The sequence below is a fragment of the Hylaeus anthracinus genome, unplaced genomic scaffold, assembly GCF_026225885.1.
Source record: "Hylaeus anthracinus isolate JK02 unplaced genomic scaffold, UHH_iyHylAnth1.0_haploid 11997, whole genome shotgun sequence".
NCBI classification, from domain to species: Eukaryota; Metazoa; Arthropoda; class Insecta; order Hymenoptera; family Colletidae; genus Hylaeus; species Hylaeus anthracinus.
This window is the reverse complement of record NW_026534344.1, coordinates 6,590,381-6,610,490: the sequence shown is the minus strand read 5'-3', so window position 1 is coordinate 6,610,490 and position 20,110 is coordinate 6,590,381. Positions and strand designations below refer to the sequence as shown.

The 20,110-nt window shown below is 34.1% G+C and overlaps 4 protein-coding genes across 25 annotated transcripts in view; 3 read left to right on the top strand and 1 right to left on the bottom strand.

Annotated features, from left to right (window-relative positions):
- The window catches only part of LOC128889310 (40S ribosomal protein S24), a 2,802-nt gene extending 2,349 nt beyond the window's left edge, over positions 1 to 453 (top strand). For both annotated transcript variants that reach the window (XR_008460416.1, XM_054146853.1), the window contains one exon: positions 179 to 453. Coding sequence is in view for 1 of the 2 variants with exons in the window: in XM_054146853.1 (XP_054002828.1) it covers positions 179 to 181 (3 nt within the window). In the remaining variant the exon portion in view is untranslated. The remainder of the gene's footprint in view (positions 1 to 178) is intronic.
- LOC128889309 (uncharacterized) lies at positions 192 to 2,822 on the bottom strand. Its single transcript, XM_054146852.1, has 4 exons — positions 2,712 to 2,822; positions 1,551 to 1,644; positions 1,101 to 1,313; positions 192 to 947 (listed from the first exon to the last, which is right to left on the bottom strand). Exons 2-4 carry the CDS (start codon positions 1,621 to 1,623, stop codon positions 535 to 537), a joined length of 699 nt encoding a protein of 232 aa, XP_054002827.1. The 5' UTR covers positions 1,624 to 1,644; positions 2,712 to 2,822; the 3' UTR covers positions 192 to 534.
- Positions 2,823 to 2,886: 64 nt separating this feature from the next.
- Positions 2,887 to 9,111, top strand: LOC128889307 (uncharacterized). Of its 4 annotated transcripts, XM_054146843.1 has the most exons (4): positions 2,888 to 3,163; positions 3,265 to 3,330; positions 4,688 to 4,877; positions 5,485 to 9,111. In XM_054146843.1, exons 3-4 carry the CDS (start codon positions 4,716 to 4,718, stop codon positions 7,711 to 7,713), a joined length of 2,391 nt encoding a protein of 796 aa, XP_054002818.1. In that variant the 5' UTR covers positions 2,888 to 3,163; positions 3,265 to 3,330; positions 4,688 to 4,715; the 3' UTR covers positions 7,714 to 9,111. The 4 variants fall into 4 exon arrangements, with proteins under 4 accessions (XP_054002819.1, XP_054002818.1, XP_054002822.1 ...); XM_054146844.1 differs by lacking the exon at positions 3,265 to 3,330 and having other exon boundaries at positions 2,887 to 3,163; XM_054146847.1 differs by lacking the exons at positions 2,888 to 3,163; positions 3,265 to 3,330 and adding an exon at positions 3,339 to 4,556.
- Positions 9,112 to 9,146: 35 nt separating this feature from the next.
- Positions 9,147 to 20,110, top strand: part of LOC128889304 (ankyrin-3-like) — a 91,711-nt gene continuing 80,747 nt past the window's right edge. For 7 of the 18 annotated variants that reach the window (XR_008460415.1, XM_054146827.1, XM_054146823.1 and 4 more), the window contains exons 1-2: positions 9,919 to 10,147; positions 12,837 to 13,185. Coding sequence is in view for 17 of the 18 variants with exons in the window: in XM_054146827.1 (XP_054002802.1) it covers positions 12,961 to 13,185 (225 nt within the window). In the remaining variant the exon portion in view is untranslated. Of the gene's footprint in view, positions 10,148 to 12,836; positions 13,186 to 20,110 lie in introns of all 18 variants that reach the window. The other 11 variants (XM_054146839.1, XM_054146832.1, XM_054146830.1 and 8 more) reach the window with 8 other exon arrangements.

Genomic DNA, 20,110 nt, shown 5'->3' with positions numbered 1-20,110 from the left:
AAAGGAAATAAGTACATATTATCCTGTATTATACTTTCTTTAGTTTGTATTATATGTACTTGTTTCATGTTTTATATTTTGTATAGGTATACAACACTTTTGTGCATGCTGAGTGTAATCTGAGTGCATATTAAGAGTTGAATATTTTACTGACATATTTTTGTCCTTTTTATTACAGTAAAACTACAAGACATCACGAGGACCACGCTTTGTGTGACATCGACGTAAAAATTATTATAATAATTTATTACCATAGAATGATTATGATAAGTTTTACGGAATAAACGTGTACTCTTCTTGATGAAAAAAAAAAAAACATTTTATTGCTGTACTTTTTTTACACCTCTTGGTATGTCGCGTATAAATCGATGTTCACTATGAAAGTAATTTACTCGTTTGTAAATATATTTAGCTTTGCAATAAAAATGTTTATTCTGATATAAAAATGAAAAATGATTTCGAAATTAAAAAAATTTGTATAAAAATGCAGGAAAGAAATTACACAACGCTATTATCTTTACAGTCAAGACACTGTTATCCCATTAAAACTTCCGCAGATCCTTTATGAATAGAATCAGTATTGATTTCAATATCCACCATCGGTATTTCTGTTCTTGACGAAGTGGTTATGGATGAATCGATCTGTGTACTGGGTTGTATCGTTGCCTTTTGTGTCGTGGATTGCGTCACACTTTGTGTCGCAAAAGTAGTTGTAGTTGATATAGCCAGTGTAGATTCCGTAACTTCCGAGTAATTCATATCATCAGAGGTCTGTCCAGTGTCTACTTTAGATAGATCTGTTGGTTCAATAGTACTCTGGACATGAAAGTTTGAATCGTCTGAATTATTCTTCTCAATTCCGTTACGATTTGTATCATCTTTTCGGATAAAGTACCAGTTACCGATACGAAATCCCCAATCTTGATCAGGATCGAAAGTTAAAGTAGCTGTATTAAAAAAATACAACTTAATAAATTTCTGGTAGAAGCTTATACCATTGTTAATGTTCTAATATCGATTGTTTATGGCAGTGCCTATTGCGGTATTCAAAACAAATGAGACGATGATATGAATATTAAAAACAACAATTTGTTATTTACATAAATTCACTTGATGCCATCCACAATTTCTTAATCTGCTTTTGAATCGTAACTTATTAAAATCCAACACTTCCGTTGGCAAATTATCAGGAGTCGTCGTAGTTGTTTGTCCATATATTTTGTCATAAATTTTATTTTTCACGTGGATAAACCAATCTTTTATTTCGTGGAAGAATGCATCTTTTTGAAAATGTTCTTGTAATCTACTGTTTTCTGTAATAAGGAATCGTAGGTGTAAATAGCTATAGGTAGTTTGTAAGTCAGCATAATTTAGATACGCAATAACAAAGGTGGTTATTAAAAAAGTCAGTAAAGTCATATGTAAAAGACTTCTAAACACATTAATAGAGTGGAAAATCATACGATTCTTGTAAAAACGACTTATTATTATTTAAAGTAAATTCCACAGTTCGCTAAAATCCGAATTCGAAAGTAATTTTAACACAACACCTCTGCTGTAAATTCCTATCGACGTAGAAGGCTTGGAGCTGGCAAACACTAACAAGATAATAAAAACTTGCATTTTTCCTCAACAAATACTGACCTGCGTGAAAAAATATTCGACTTTATATACATTCCGCCGGAAACGAATACTCATTAAAAGAACAATTTTATCGAGAATTGAGCAAACTCAGTATAATACTGCTATTCAACAATGGTAACCTTGCTTGTCCCGATTTTAACGATAAGATTATTACATAAATAAATCGACATAATGACGAAAATGTAATAGGAACTTGTTAAGGGCGTGTAAAATTTTATTAAATCTAATAGATCTAATAGTTTTTACAATCAATCAAGGTATCAACGAGTAGAGGTTAAATACAAACTAAATTGCTTTAACGTTTTCTACTCTGTTTACAGTGCTATTTTAGTCAAACTCATATAAGATAAATAGATACTAATACTTTATTTGTTTAAAACAGGTATTACTATAAAGTCGGTAGAATTCATTCTGAGCTGATCATTGAAGTTTACTAGGCATTGAAAATCGTGATGTAACTTGACTTCTGTGTTAAACAAATTCAACAAGAACTGATGTAGGGTAAAATAAATACTCGGCAATGTCTTCTTCGTATTTATTATATTTTTGTTTAAATTTATCGTCAGATTGTCGTCATTGCAGTAGATGTAGCGATAGTGTCGCAAAGGTGTAAGTATCACGCAGATATATTGATCTCGTCCTGAACTCTACACGAAATTTAGTCCTTTGCTGTAATAATGCGTTAATTTTACATGCATTTGTTCACGTTTTTTGTACTATTACGTATTTTTCTTGTTATGGGAAAATGAGTGGGTTGTTAATTGTTTTGAACAATGACAACTATACGTAAGCCACTAGGCCATTTGTATCTTAAATTCTTCAAGTGACTGAATAATTACTTTATCATTATTCTTTTCTTGCTATTTCCAAATAGATCCATATATCGTCCAGATTCACTGCTAACGATATTTTTACAAAATAAATATCTATTCATACCTTTAGAATATGCCTAAATACCTAAGTAAATGTTGATCACCTATTAATACCTAAACGTTACTTCAACAATTTACTTCGTCACCTTCAAGACCTGATTTTTTCAACAGAAGTACCTGTACATATGTACCTACATTTGTTAGTGATATATCAAGCACGCAGAGTAGATGCAGTGTAGTTTGGTAGAAGTTGGTCTTTGTAAATTACTACAGTTTATTTATCGATAGAATCGCCATTTCAAAGTTATTTTCGACAAATATTACGATAGTTTGGAAGTATCCGGTTCAAGACAGCCTCGAGTCTGCTTGGAGTAGGCGGACTAACACGAGCCACATTTAGGAGTGGATCCGTCCAAAGCGTCACGCTTAGGAAATCCTGTCGGAAATTTTAATTATTGAACATTTGTGACTCTAAAATAGTTCAAAACAAGTCTCCAAGTGACCATCATTCGAATAAATATTACTGTAGTTTAAAAAGACATGTTACTGTGCACTTATCGTTAACAACGTAGAATACCCAAGACACCGTATGACCTGTGACTTGGAATCCCGTTGAATCGTGGAGTTTACGATTATGTATACCTAATGTAAGTATGCAAGATATACAAAACTAATATATCGAAATACCTAAACGCTAAAAACAAGGTAGATTTATGCTGTTCTATAAAGTAATTCGCATTATCGACAGGTTAGAACTTCCTACTTTCGCGAAGCATTTGTGGCATGATACGTAACTTCGTTCACGCGAGACAAGGTACAGTAAAATTCTTGTATGTCGTATACAGTAAATGTTTGTTGATATGTTGAAAGGTACTGGTTGTTTACATGTTTAATATTATCTAAAACTATCGTGGAGATATTGTTTAGGCAAATAGACTTATGGAAGATAATCTCGAAAATGTTAAAATCGTTCAACATAGACTCTCCCAGTAGTTTTGTTGGGTTGGGTCACATGACACTAGACAGTGGCGAACAATGTTTACAAGATCCTTTTATAAATCGTTTATAAAAGAAGCGATATATACACAATATACAATACGTAGCCGTAGCCGTATTTATACGCATTAGTGCATATTATATAATTAAATGTTGGCATTTTAAGGGTAAACTGTATTATATATTAATTTGTATAACATTTTTAAAAACAGTATTAATATTACTATTTGTAATTCTTGAAAAGATATCAAAATATAAATGATGAAAAGTTGTGTACCTAGACTATTATAGGCTTACTGTAGGCTACTGTGGGCTGTAGGTTACTGTAAGAAAGCTATCGTATCGTTCACGTTCCTTATCAAGTCAACTCTTTTCAATTTGGATTTAATTTTTCCGAAAGTACGGATAATTACCTATAAAACCCCCAAAAATTGTCTTGATACAATGAAAATTGACGAAGTTATGCACATTTGAAAAATGGCAAAGTTTTTATGAATAATTTTGTTGCGTAGTGTAGTATGCTGTTTTCAACACGGATTTACGAGAATAACCAATCATTCCATTAGGTAGTATGGTAAATTCAATGAGCTTAACTTGGACATCTCTGATTTAGTTGAAAAAGCTGTTAATAGCTTGTAAAGTTAAATATCTCAGTTTTCCCGAAAGTCAGTTGATTCAGAATCTTTTAGTGATTCTAAGAGTTGCTATTTCTAAATATTGTTTGTTTATTCATAAATAGTGTCAGTATCATAATTCGGTACTAATAGTAATCGAAAATATAGTCTCGACCGTTAGGTGAGGACAGTTCGAAACAAACAGATGCTATTTACTAGCACATAGCCATAACCTCACAATATAATGATGACATCATAGTATTCGCTGAACAACCAATCATCGAAATACCCTTCAGTGTATTTTGTATAGAAGTGTTTACATTGTTATCTATAATTGCTTTGCTTGATAATCTTTTGAAAGAATGTTATAACGGACGAATGACTAATAGTGTAAATTGGTGTAAATCAGCCTTAAAGGACAGGTTTTAAGGTACAAGTCGTACAAGTGGGTACAAGATGGTGAAGTATCAAACTAGTAGAGTAGACGCAAGATGTCGACTGAGTTCGCACAGCTTGCGTTCAGCTATGTTCAAAACGTACTGATCCTCAATTTGTATTCAGCTCTTGGTCTTCCGTGTTTTCAATTAAAATGTCTGGAGATGTATCGGCAATTCAAGAACATGCGGATGAAAGTGAACATGCAACGATGAAGCAGTCTGAACAGACAGCATGTGCCAATGTGTCTATAGAATCTATACCTAAATTAGAACCATCTTATTTTAATGAATCAGATTATAAAGACGAATTATCTGTAAGTATAATTTTATTACTTTCTATTTTGAAGTTTTTTATTCATTTAGGATATTCTCTGAAGCGATAGAATTAAAGAATAACGAAACTAAGTGTAGTAAACAACGCTGGATTTATTGTTTTTATTTGTTATTGGTTTAAAATATATAATTATTCGAACATATAATAAGTATTGATATTGTAATTTAATGTTAATTTCATATTTACTATGTAAGACGCGTTTGTTACCGTCATAGAAATACGAGCGAAACGCCAATTTACTTTCCAGCTGATATATGGCGGGAATTTGAAACTCGTTTACATTTTTAGTAGTACATTTTTCTACTAATCCTCTTTTTAATAAACAATTTTTTTTCGTAAAAGTATTTGTTTAAATATGTGTATGCAAATAGTCAGAATTAGACTTTATTAATAAAAATATTATTATCTAATAAGTAATAAAAAAAATAGAATCTTATAAATTTGATATTTTTCATAGCAATGATCAAAGCATTTATAATAATGTATAGAAATTTGTTAAAAACAAAATTGAATAAATAAAAATAATTTATTTAAATTATTGGTAATGTGTAACACATACCAATACATGTATTTTTTCTAATTTTTAGAATGGATTAATTTTATCACCAATTCCTTTTACTACACCATATAAAGTAAGGGATCCCATTGTTTTACTTGAAAAATGTGATAAAATATGGGAAACATTAAAAGTAATAAAAGATGTACAACGTAGTAAAAGTTTTGGTACACTTAATGGATTACCATCAGGGATCACAAATGAGAACTCCTTGTATGTGAAGTATCATCCAGTATTAGGCAATAACAATACTGCATTACCAAATTTTAAATTTTCAATCAAAACTAAAAAAAGATTATTCCATTGTTCAGTATGTGGAAAGTTATATACAACTAATCGATCACTTAGATTTCATTCTGAAAGAGTACATGGTATTCTCATACCACTAAAACGCAATAAGAACCCCATTGTAATTCAAACAAAAATTGATAAATCAAAAGAATCTAATGCTGTTGAAATAGAAAAAGACAATGTTGAAAAGCTTGACAGTGCGAGCATAAAAAAAGATAAAGAAAAAAGAATAACTCATAAGGAACTAAAACAGAATGGACAACCAACTGTTTCACATCATGACTCAGTTTCACAACAACAATGTGTACTGTGTAAGCAGACTGTAAAAAACATTAGAAAGCATTTAACTGATTATCATAAGATCGAAGGTTCTGATTTAATGTTACAAGAATTAGAAAAGACATCTACTGCTCCAAAAGTCAAAGAATTTAACAAAACATCCGATAATGATGAACCCATAGAAAACAATGGAATTATTAAAGGCAAATATTCCTTACGTTGTAAACAAAAAAGAAAACAGGAACTAGATATTTCATCTGAAAGTCAGAAAAAAAAAACTAAACTTAATAACAATGATGATACTTTGAAAACGGCAGAAGTTGGTTCTCGTCAATGTGAAATTTGTTTCGGGATGTATTCACCACACAGTATTAGTAAACATATGCGTCGTCACCATATTCGTGGGGAAACAAAAGAAAATTTTCATTTGTTTAGTTGCAATTATTCCAACTCTCCGTTATGTATAAAACAAAAAGGAATTGTAAACTCAAGTAATGTGTTTTCTGAAAATACAAATAATAATAATAGAGATACTGAAGATTCGTTTACGAAAAAAAGAAAACAAAAGCAAATGTTCAAATCACAGGGTACAAGTGGAAGATCACCTAATAAGAATGCTGACAACCATGAATTTTCTTGTTCTTGTGGAAGATTATTTCGTAATCCTCATACAATGTATCTACATAAAAGTACGTGTCATTTAAATTCTGTACAAAATAATTGCGACAGAGACTCTGGAATTGGGATTAGCATCACGATAAAAAAAAAGAATAATTCTTATGAGGTTGTTGGTAGAGACGTTGATGAAGAAAAGGAGTTGCAGAATTTTAGTAATTCAGAAGATACTAATACATTATCCGATATTACCGAAGACGATGATACAATAGATTCACAGAATCAACAATATGATATTCTGGAATCATCTAAATATAGTGAAAATCATAGCATTTTAAGAATTCAATTTGTTGATGAAGATACTGATGTTGATATCGAAGATGATTCACAGTATAATGTATGTAATAACGATACTAGCGATAGGCTCAGCGCAAATAAAATAACAAATAATTTTCGTAACGAGGAGCTAAAACAAACAATAAATGTACAAAAAAATATGGGAAAAAATGAAGACAAAAGATGCAGTGAATCTATGTTTAGTGTGGTTACAAAAAATAAGATGTGCGTATGTGGAAATAAGTTCAACTCCAGAAAAGATCTTAATATTCACATCAACAAATATCACAAAAGTACACAATTAATATGTGGATATTGTAAAGAAAATTTTCATGATATTACTGCATGGCACAAACATGAGTGTTCTATTGAAGAGGGGGATAGCTATGTTGATCCACCTTTTGAAATACATTGTCATTATTGTCGCGCTATACTGAATTCTTTTGCAAAATTTGATGACCATATTAGGCAGAAACACTATGATTCCGTAGTTCCATATCAATGTTTTCACTGTCGGAAACGATTTTCTAATGCTACATCACGAAAATTACATTTTCATGCAGATCACAGTTTACCTACTTGTCCTATTTGTGAAAAAGAATATATGGACACGGTGAAGAGTAAACATGAAGCATACCATTATGGGCTTGGATTTCCCTGCCATTTATGTAAAAAAACGTATTGCTCTAAACAAACTTTATTAAAACACAAAGGAAGAGTACATCTTGGCCCTTCGTAATAGTTTAACATATGAGTCATGTCATGCTTCCTTGGTTTACAATCTCTTGACATTCATAAAAAGAATAGCAAAGAATGTAGATGTCTTTGTGAAACACATGTTAAAAGAAAAGCTGATAAAAAAAATATTGAATCAGAGTGTATAAAAGTTAAATAAAAATCAATGCAGCGAGTCTTCACAGAGTTTATAATTTCATATTGTGTTTTTTTTATATGAATTTAAGAATATAAACGTTTCAGTGTTTTCTTTAACAGATAAAAGATAACATCATTTTTTAAATATAATTCTATTCTGTTGTGTACATTATTATTTACTGTTAATATTTGTACGATGTGTATAACGTATATATTGTACTATATATAATAGGAATGTTGCTATCATTAAATGCATAAAGTAATATTATTATAGATAAAATGAAAGAATGAATGATAAATGTGAAAATGAAAATGTAGGTATAAAACATTTAATAAAGAATATGTAATGCTCATAATATTATGATGATAATTGATCTTTATTTGTTAACGTACATGACTCATGGATTTTAGTTGTCACTGTATTTTATTTTGAATATAAAATGTTCACTGCAAAGCAATATTTTATTTATGAAAATTATAGTCTTTTTTCTGTAGAACTAGTGTGGTTTGAACATGTGTACCTATACAACGATATAATATTGATTATTTGAATGAAATAGATACATTTGTTTAATAAAGAGATGTTTCTTCTTTGTAAAAATAACATTAATTTAATTTATCGAAATAATTGATTACAATTTGTTAATATTCGGTCCCATAAATACTAGCAATTAGTTTCCAGTTGTTTTGATTTTTGATTATAGTAATACCTAAAGGATACAAGCATAATTGAGAGTAATAATTTAATAGTATAGAAATAAAACATTTTTATGCAAAATTTGTAGTATAATAATAAGTGAAATAGAGATAAGTATGAAACTATATTTCACTGACCAAATTTATGCATTCCTAAGGCAGTTACTTTATTATGAAACAATGTATAAGTGTTTAATATTTGATATAGTATTGCTACTATTATTATTATGTTCTAATCTACAAATTAAGAAATAATATCGAATTATAAAATATACATTTTTGCACTTTGGAAATTATTTTTATTAAAGAGAAAAGCATTAAAATAAATAAGCAATCAAATTTTTCCACTGCAACTGTTTTACATAAAAATATATTAATCGGTGTAATTCTTATAAATTTTATACTGTATAACGTCAATATTAAATATCCTACAAGTAATGTAATTTTTTTAACGAGAATAATAATTTATTTTATTATGCACTTGTCTTTGGTACATATATATACAATCATTTCATAGTTGGGAAGTACACTAAAACAGAGATTGATATAGTTTATTGTACACTATATTATAGTATATAAACAGGCGAAATATATCCATAAATACTGGATTATTAAAACGTGGCTTCAAACAAGTTGATAATGTTGATTTTCGGAAAAGTATTTATTTAGTTTATTTTATACATAATTACACGATAACATGTGCTTCTAATAATAAATTGAGTTTTAAGCGAATATTATTATTGTATTATCGTAAATACTGAGTTTATTAATCCCTGAATCGAATATAGCCGGACAATTTTTATACAAAATATATCGAAATATAATATTGTACCACAAAATTGTCTTGTATATCTCGCATTATTCATTTTTCCATAGCGTTTAAGATAAGCCAATTAATTGAAAATACTTGGCTTCTAACAAAAGTACCTTGCGATTTTATAAAGTACATATGTAAGAGTTTTAGCATCGAAACAAATTAGAGATTACAAAGTATAAGTTAATATCACCAAATAGAATGTTCAAATGTATTTAATACGAATAACATTCGCGATGAACAGCAATATTAAAGAAGGGGTACGGCTTGTCTATTTTTATAAGTTAATATATCGAAAATGTATTACGAATAGTAACAAAATATAAATTAGAATACTTGCTTTCAATTCAATTTATTCGAATAAACGGATGGCTAGATCCTGATATTTCTTTTCTGAATGCTATTTCGTTAACAAAATAGTTTTTGTGTATGTAACCTGCGGATCTGGTCACAGTGGCGGTAATCGGGAAGCTCAATGCTCAATTGAAAGGAGGGGGTAGCCAGCGCATCTAGAACGTGATCACTAGGCGTCGCTTCGAGCGTACTCGTCGCCATCGAAGTTATAAAACCGATCAAAGCCGTACGGAGTTTCCAGGAGGGCGGTCGCGTTAAGCTCGGAACTTTTTTAGACAGACGAGATCCTTTCGAATAACACACACACATATATACATATACACACACATGTATATGGTTCGGTTCGCGCAAGAGCAAATGTATAAAAAATGACGAAACGTCGTGTGATTTGACAGTGAAAAAACATTTAATGGAAAAAGTGCCTCGGTATCCTGTGGTTGGTATCCTAAGTATTGCTACAACACCCTGTAGCTCTCTGGTTAGTCGCGTCATTTTTCGATGCATCAGGAGTCAGGACACGATTTGGACCAGTTACTCGACAAGTTGATTGATTTCGATAGATCGTGTGTGTTCCATCGAATTATGAGAATAGAGGCAAGCGAGATTTGGAAAACGCTCGAAAATACTGGTCGCTGAATGTAATGTATAATTTTATACCGTGCAAGAAACTGAAACCGGCATAGTCGATATGTATACCCAGTGACTCGGACAATAGTCTGTTTTAGGGAAATTCGAAGCGTCGTTGGCTATTTATTTCTATTCTTTCGACTGAATATTTAGACAATTGATTTCGTTCCAAGAGCTTTTTCACCAAAAATCTTTAATTTACTCGAAGGTCTATTTCTCATTTAAATTACAACCGTTCGCATCTTTAGACTAGCGCAAGATTTATTGCTTTTCAAATTGATTATCGTACTTGCACCAATTTTGTCCACATCTCTTACTCTCTCCTTTTGATGGAGGGTTCTCGGTTTCAATCGTCAGGCTGTGCAGCTTTTACCTTGTTTAGCAGTGAAAGGGGAGGTTAAAGAGTACTCCGAAAACGATACGTATCTTTCATTTGACACTTTGTAATCGTATTTCGCAGAGGTCTCATTTGCCATTTGTTGTTACGGTGATGATCCAAATGCGCAATATTCCTAACTTTGTTTAAGAGAAGTTTTCGAAAGTTTACAAGTGTTCGGTGTGTACATTACTTACACATCTCGAAAGTCGAAACGATCGTTTCGCGGCTTGACTGCTTTTATCGCGGCGGTTCGTACACTTGAGAGGCGCGCAGTGCTCAAACGGGCACGGCCGAATCGATTTTCCCTGGTTCCACTACCGACGATACAACTACATGTACGATTCTTCGAGTTCCTCGCGGTTACCGGAAATTATTTTCCCCAGTTTCTCGCAACGATGGCATGGTAGCATTTTCTACGCTTTGCTCGCGATACGTGCACATCTGAACTTGCATACGCCAGTCTTCGTCGCGTTCGGTAACATCAGTGAAAACCGGCTTGCGAGACTGTCTAAAATTAAACCACAATCGAAAACGGGTCTAATTTGTGACGCGATTAACCCGTTCGCGCCTAACCTTAGACGCAGTGACTTTTATTTGAATCCACGTCAGTTTCTTGCCGGAAATACGATGAAATCGAAACAAAAATTTAATTTAAAGTCTTTAATGAAGGTAGTTATGTCATCGGACTGAAAAATCGCACATGGTTCCAAGTGGTGTATATCAAGCTTATAGAATAATGTTTGAGAGAAGGTAAACAGCTAATGTTGTATTAACAATATATTAGGTGGAGAAATTAATTCTGTGCCTCTATATTCAATTATTTATAACTCTAATTTAAACCGATGTATTTAGTTGTCACTTTGGTACATTAAAGTACGAACTTTCTAAACCCTCAACCTGATGACCATTACAATGGTTATTACATACGTTGCAATGGTCACCAGGTTAGGACTTGGGTTACATAATATATATGTATAGATTCATTGTAATGGATATCAGGTCAAGAACCTACATAGATGGTTGGTAATTTAACATATAGTACAAAACGACAATTAAATATTTCTACATAAACCAAAGTCGTAAATGATTAAATGTAAAGGCACAGAATCAATTTCGACTCCAAATAAATTGTCTGAACTGGTTTGTGTCGAGGACGATGCCATCGGCAGGAAGTGGTTAATACAAGAAATGAAATCGCATCATCGATCCCAATAGCAGTTCGGATTTCGGTTATCCAATCTCCGCTGGGTGCTCATTGCATTAATTGATTAGTTCTTCATCGGCATGTGCTTCGTGAAGTCCACCTCCAACGTGCTTGAGTTAGCTCGTCATATACCGTTATACCACCCGTATCGCGCATCGAGAATCCTAAAAATAGCGACGCCGAGAGAACGAAAGTAATTCTCCTAGACATTTGTAATGTAATGAACTTTGACAGTGTGTCAGCGAAAAGGATCCTCGAAACCTTTGACCGTTAACGAGATCAGAACGTACAATACACGTACAACATAAACGATTGTAAATAAGTCCTGCTCTTCCTCTCTGTTGCTTACACGTTGGGAATGCCTGCTCGCAGGGTAATCTTACCGAGTCTTACCTTTTTCATTCAATTCTTCAAGTTTACCGACCGATACAGTTGTAACACGTTCGTTACCATCCTTTGGACCACGCCATATTTGTAATACGTTCAATTAATGTAGAGCATATTTTTGATTGTGTACAAAGAAAATGTATCGAGTAGACAAGTAGTCCAACAGAGATCTATTAATTCATTTATTCGTGTATAAGAAGGTAAAATAGAAAATTATAGCTGTCGCGCGTGTGGGTTTCTCAGGAATTATAGTGTCACGCATCGGTAGCGCGTGGTGGCGAACGTATTGAACCATTTCAGTTGAATTTTGCGAAGTTCGAACGCATCGCGGTTCGTTTCGTCCGTGATTGGTGTAAAAACTCGGTATCCAAGATGACATTTAGTTTAGTTCTCGCTAGAAGACCGTGCAAAATGTTAGGCGTCGAGATTCCCGTTATTAAAGATCGGAAAGAATTAGTTGGTGGGAACGAGTAATCCCTAGATTGACCCGTTTCTCCTGATCGACGATTCGTCGTCTCGTTCGAGCAGATATCCGGATTCTGGCCAGCGGACCGACATTGGTAATCAGTGAACGGAAGGAAGGCTCGAGGCGCGGAACGCGAAAGGGTGAGAGAAGAGAGAAACATCGGCGGAGGAGGGTGAGGTCGAAGTGATGACGGGCGAGGAAGGAAAGTGCGGGGGTGGAACTGGCACTGGCGGGGCTGGAGACGGTGGAAATACGAACACAAACGTTACAGACAACGCGAACAATGTTAACGCCAATGTACACGCGAATGTTAATGCCAACATAAATGTCAGCCAGCAGAATGGAGGACCGGAAAAAGCGCCTGTCGTCGGTGGTACCAATGTGGAGACGCTACCGCGAGCTGGAAAGCAGGTATGTATCCGTATTTCCCTCATATTTGCTACGTTTTTAATACGCCTAACCCCTTACTTACAAGGTTTCAGGACTAATGGATCTCTTTAGATAGAAACTGTCGAAAGCAAAAGTTTTTGCTACAGACGTGTTTAGTCAGTCGTTTCTTAGAACCGTTCGTTCTTTGACACTGACGATCTAACCTAGACGAGTTCCCGCCATTTTTCATACATAGGAAGGATTTGTATCGACACTTTTTTTAACCACTTTTTACGAACTACAAACAATAATTTAAGGCGTCTGGCCACCCTGAGCGCTCGCCAGATGGGTGCTATTCTTAAAAAAATTCATAAACGCGAAAGTATAGAAAAAAATATTTTTATGTTTTGACACATAATAAAAAACGGTTTAATGAACGCATGAAAAATTATTTGAGATAAGAAAAAAAAAATGGCGGCGGTTCGAAAATTTTGGTGAAGGCCTTCGGCACGAAACGCACGTGGGCTGTACCATCATTATATTCTTTAGGTTGCATGTGAAAAAGGAAAAAAGAATATTAGTTTGTTTCTGGAGTTTGTCGCAAGAGAGTAGCAATTGGATTTTTTTTTTTTTACCATTAAGAAAATTATGGTAAGCCGAAGAAATTTTTTTTTATTTCTCACCGAAATTTCACGAGAAAAATCGTCAATAAAAGAAAAACTAATCAAGTAATCGCAAAAGTTCATTGCTACTCTTCAGATAATGTATTTAAAAGTAGTGTGTACAAATTTCAGAGCAATAGGACCGATAGTTTACGAGATTTACGTTGTACCATTTCGAAAAATGTAGTTTCGAGACAATCCCAAAAGAAAGTAAACGTGCGGTCCGATTGCTCTGAAATTTATACACACTACTTTTAGATACATTATCTGAAGAATACCAATGGATTTTTGCGATTACTTGATTAATTTTTTCTGGCGAGCGCTCAGGGTGGCCAGACGCCTTAAACTTCTGTAACTCGTGTGACGATATCGATGATCAACATCATCGATATTATCGTTGATTGTAGATTGAATCAAAATTCGCGACTTTACCAAAAAAAAAATTTCTATACCTACTTGGAATCAAACTTCTTAATTTGTCCACAATTAGTTATCACGCGTCTACTCTATTATATATTACATCTTGCCGGATTTAACAGCAACGGCAGCCAACGAATACGACTGACGTCCAAGTAACAGGACTTGTATACAGTTTCTAATGATGTATCTACTCGTCCATCCGTGACAAGTTGGTAGTACGACTCGCAATCGAAGTGTCGAGGGGGAAATCAAACGAGCAGTGAACATGCCATGCCGTCTTTTTACGCATAGCATTCGATTCGCGTGGAAAAACTTTGTCGGGCCAATTTTTATTTACTCCAAAAGAAGACTTGATGACAAAGTTACATTTAATTTCTCTCGAATATTTATTTTCTTTCGATAAATCGTCAATCCTCGTGTAATTCCATTGATAATTTACTTACTCGTATCTCAGTGCTTCTTTCTTTAATAATATATATCTATGTATAGCATGGTAATGGAGTAATTTAAATTCAAGGTTGATGTGTAATGGCTCATCAAACTATTCAATCTCCTGCAGAAAAAAATTGTAATAAACGAGACACGTCATCTATTATAGTCCACTGGATAGCTAAACTCGTATATCTTAATAATATTTGTGTTGTTTTTTTTTTTTGTTTCGGATAAGAAAAACGGTTGAAGTCATGGGTACCATGGAACTACCTTTTTTTTTAAATTATTTAATAAGACTTCCCAAACGGCGTTCATGTTTCAAAAAAAAATTTACATAAATTCTTCTTCGTAAAAAGCTTATCCAAAGAAACATGTAATACATGGGCTCCTAATGTGATTTCTCCTCTTAAATAATCTCGAACGAATCGTAAAGGATTTCGCACTCTTTTTTCGACGAGCAATTTAAAACGAAAATTTCGTGTATACACGCGTGTGCCACGAGCACTCACTTGATATTGAATTTGTAACGCCCCATTCAATTTAACTTTGTCCATTGATAAAGGGTGTAATAGCCTTGCACCAACGATGATGAATCCAGGTCACCCGTGTTGCATTTTGCGCGAAATGTATGTCTCGTTACTCGTGACATTCAGCAGCATGACGGCTATAATTTCACGTTCTTCGTATTGGGAAGCATTATGCATACGGGTATCGCGTCTTCATGCGTAAACTTAAGACAGCAAACGCGTAAGGACACGTAACGTGCCCAGTGTTATATCTGATTGCTTACAATGCGGTGCTATGCAACATAAGCTCACACTTGTTTCGGCGTACGTGCGTTTTTTATATTATCCCTCGCCCGATACCGAAAGCCGATTAAGAAACACGCGGTCCAATCGCTGTGGCAATTCGAAAAGGAGCGAAGTTCGTTTCAGGAATTCCTTCGAAACTCAAATTCCTTGAAATCTATTTATACCTCCGTGAAAAACGCTGTACACAGTCGTAGACAAATACTTAAATGGAAGGATCACTTTAACATCCTCCTGGGCGAAGTAATTTGTTCGAAGTAAACGAAATTTAAATTTGAATATTCCAAGGATATTTAATTAGGAATCGCTGTTTTCAAAAGTTTCGGATATGTAAGTGAACGGAAAGATTGAGAAAATGGAGGTTTTTTTGGAGATTTTTAGCGGTGGAGAGTTTTTTCTTAAATTCTTTTGTGAATATTCAGTCTTGATCTTAGTGGTTACTCCCAGGATTTATAATAAATTAAATAAAAATATAACATTCAGTGTTATACGTAGCAAATGTTCTTCTGGCCTTTTATATAATTTATTTTCAAGTGGAAAACGTCGAATATAAGTTCGAACAAACTCTTCACGTATCACGCAGCGAAGAAACGCGGTAGTCATTAATACAAATTTTCTACATGCATAGCGATTGGTTCTTTTCTTTTTGTTGCATTGCGTGTTAATCCAGCGTGACGATCGTTGCATTCCGATGCACAAGATCAACGTATGCGTATCGCGTAATGTACTTAGGTTACGTTTCCTACGTGTCATCGTAATCTTGACACACATGTGTGTTAAAGATACGACCCGTCTACTTTATTTTAAAATAGACTTAACGAGTTTCAAATAAAATTACCGTAATAAATCGGCTATGAAATTTAATATGTCCCTTAAAACTTTAATATTATACCATTTAATGTTATTAAAGGTCACTACATACACATAAAATACACTCTATTAAAAGTTTTATAGTAATAATTTACAATGCATATCAATTTCTCTTTAAGTGTGATAAGTAGACTGATAGATATTTATGCATTCATCGCAAATGAAAATGTGGGGAAATCTATAAGAATGTGTATAAATTCAAAATTATACAAAATATCAGCAGTAAAGTACATGCTACACTGTTTAGAAAATATAAAATGTACTTTCATTTAAATTTTTATTCTTTTTTGTAGCTATAGAAATACGTACTTGCATAAATATTCTCAGTCCAGTGACGAGTCTCCATATATTTACGGACGAGGGTTTATATTATTCTACATAATAATGCTCGCACCGTCTACCTGCGGCTCCAATTTATAACGGATTCAGTTTCCATCTTTTGTCAGGGGCAGGATATAATGAACGTATCCGATAGAACGAGTTTCTCGTGGGGGCAGGAAGTCGGTAGCAACCCACAGGGGAAACGGCCTTTGAGGCGTGCAAATATACAAAGTTGTTTGGTACACGGACCAACCGAAAGGGCGTCGAACAGCCGTTTGAACCTTAAAACTGGCACGTGGCCGCGGGTTTTCGCGGGTTCGTTAAGCTAGGCGGGATTGCTCGCTTGTCCAGGGAGGTATGCCTAATCATATTCACGGACTACGAGTGACTTTTTTTGTTTTCTATTTGTCGATTTCCAACCGCATAGAATTAGGTTGCGAAACCGCATAAAGAGACGCGCGAGCGCGAACACACGAATGATCATCGACGCATCTACAGTCCGTTCAATAAAAGATATTTTTGAAAAAACTTTTGTGCGATTATGTTTAAAAAACCAATACGCACTTGTTTGATGACGCAAAGGAACGTAACATAAGAAGTTAAAGATTGATGTAAAACAATGAAAATGGGACATTGGAGAGAAAAACACAGAGATATTAGTCCGCGCTTTTATTAGGCAGACTGTACATGTAAAATTCCTTCCGTAATGTGTAAAGGTGGATTGAAAATAAATGTTTTCACATCAGCACGTCATCGGTGCTTGAACAGGAAACGCTGGGACTCCGTTTACACTGGTCAAGCGTGTTCCACGCACGTGTATACATTCGAGATTGCAACAAAACGCATTTGCATCTCCTCGCGATGTATAATTCATGGTCAATTAAGGATCCGTTCGATAGACATTTTTGAAACTGTTTCTATACGCCTCCTTATTGTATCGGTGTAACTGGATATAGAATTATTTGCATGATACAAGTGTGTCTTCGTGAAAACAACTAACTGCTATTCTTTCAAGGCTGAGAAGCGGTGTGTTTCTGTTTGAACTGCGTCAGATCTTAACATCTGGTTTAAAAAGCAAATATAATCTGTGTGTGTTCTCCGCGACAGTTTTATACTTTATTAAAACAAACTTTATGCGCGTCTTCCTGTAGAGCTGACCCTCGCTTGAAGATAGAAGCTAGGATCACTGGCGTTGTTTAATCGAGGGTTGATAGAGAATTTTTCCGCATGAAGAACTGACTGGAGCTTAATTCGGTATCCTTTAGTAATCCTTTTTTAACTTATTTATACTCATAATTTTCCACTAGTATAAACGTATTTTTAAAAATGAATACTTGAACCAAAAAAGTTTTCTATAGTAGTGGTCAACTGTATGTAACACATCAAGCAAGGAATAACTGTATTACGGTACTACAATTACAGAAGAATGGTGTTCATAAGTCTCGTTGAAGGGATATTTTTGCACGCAAGAGAAATATGAGGATGGGGATACGAAGGAATGTGAAAAGAATATATGAAAGATTAAACACATCAGTATGCGTGTTACGAAAAGAGACAAAAGAAAGGAATAAGAATAGATACAGGAAGGAGAGCAGTATAATGTGAAGAAAAACAAGGAAACAGGAAAGAACAAAGTAATACTAGTATGTTGGTAATAAATATGAAAAAAGAAATTGGAATGAAAGAAGAAAGAGAACAATCCTACAGGAAGAAATTTACGAGTTCAAGGAGTTGGCTGGCTAAAAGCTGAAAGAATCGAAGGAGTGGACAACGTATAGTCAGAATGGAGCAGAAACATGAACAGAAGAATAATGACAAGGAAGCTACTCTGAAGTATCTAGAGAAATAAAAGAGAACGAAAGACCTAATTATCTAACAAAGAACTATGAATGTGGTGATCACAGACTTTAATAGTGCTATTCATATGTGGCGATGAAGCGGCAACAGTTATTGATAGATAGAATAAGGGAGTAGAATCGGTGAAGAAAAGTCAGACACTGGATCCATTAATCCTACAATAATTTCTGCCTTGTTTGTCTTTTGCAGTTATAAACGTTTACGTAAATTATTATTGTGGATTGTTTCGAGGAATAGTAAACATACATCAACTTTAATACCTCAGAAATGATTGTCCAGGCATCGAAATCTCCAGATTCGGACATACGGCAATCGAGTAGACGATCGAATTGTCACATTATAATTATAGCCATTTTTTACAAAATATGTAACTTTAATTATTGTATTACGTCATAAAAGAATTGTAGCACTTTCTTTCTTCTGTCCTTTGACATTCTCTGAGTCGTACGAAAGGTGCGACGTTGCGATAAAAAGGTTACAACGCAACGTAAAACCTCTTTCAAAGGTCTAAAGTCAAATGAAATAAAAGTATTATTGCTACCGTCCTGTGCCACTGTAACATGATTTGGATCGGTAAAATACCTTTACAAGGTCTTACGGATTAACCTTGATTTCTTTAATTCTAATCACTTTAAACGATCGAAGCCGTTTGAGCGTCGGAAACTACAGTGGATAAAAAAGTTGGCACAACTTTAATTATCAAATTAACAGTTCTCTTGAATTGTAATACGCGCAAAACATCGATTTTATTAATATTTTTGTAATTTCCAAATATTTCTGTTCCTTATTCTTCTTTTTTGAATTTTTATATGTACAGGTGACGTACTCCTAGTTTTTTTTTTTGTCATGGGCCTCATCCTGTATACCTAATTTAATTGCACTCTGTCGCAAATTTCCCCTGAAACCGATATAGATCTCAGCATTCCTATTTCCCTCGGTGAATATTAAATTTCTAATCCCATTATATGACGTACACCCTCGTATCATTACGCGTCCCCCCATTGTGTTCTACTGTTTGCTGAACATTGCATGTTCGATGGACGGTCTTCTCCATACAAATTTTTGCCAAAAGAAAAATTTCTGACAACTACCATCTTAAATTACGTCCTTTTCTTACGAAGGTGTAACGTTACTTTAACACATAAAAACATTTAAATAAAAAGCGAGCGTGCCCCTTTTTATTCACTGCACTTGTCCAAAAAAGGTCGGTCGTTTCTTTATCCAATATATCGCAACCGAGAGATATAGTTTTTCAATCGGTTCGAAAATTTCCCGAGGAAATTTGGCACCGTGCCCCTCGATGCGTACTTACGGATGACGCGTAATGTTGGGGACGCCAGTGATTGACCCACTTTAATAGAGTCTTATAAAATAGCCGCGTCATCAAAATCTTTGTAGGTGGCTGGGAGAGTTGTTCTTCGGGCTGAACAATCATCCGCGATGTGTCACGAACGCGGGGTTTAATTTAATTATTAAATCGTAACGGCCTCGAAACGTCAAGCGTCTTCACGGAGCAGCCGTTTAATAAAGTTTGGTTCGTACGAAGCGTAACGCTTGGCTCCGTCGCAATCCGCGCGCACTTCTCCAAACGCATGA

Excerpts from the sequence above, each read along its gene's own strand:
- LOC128889309 (XM_054146852.1), bottom strand. The coding sequence starts at position 1,623 with ATGCAAGTTTTTATTATCTTGTTAGTGTTTGCCAGCTCCAAGCCTTCT. Across the intron at positions 1,314-1,550 it reads GATAGGAATTTACAGCAGAG|AAAACAGTAGATTACAAGAA; the intron begins GTGTTGTGTTAA and ends TCCTTATTACAG. Across the intron at positions 948-1,100 it reads ATGGCATCAAGTGAATTTAT|CTACTTTAACTTTCGATCCT; the intron begins GTAAATAACAAA and ends TTTTTAATACAG.
- LOC128889307 (XM_054146844.1), top strand. The coding sequence starts at position 4,716 with ATGTCTGGAGATGTATCGGCAATTCAAGAACATGCGGATGAAAGTGAA. Across the intron at positions 4,878-5,484 it reads ATTATAAAGACGAATTATCT|AATGGATTAATTTTATCACC; the intron begins GTAAGTATAATT and ends TCTAATTTTTAG.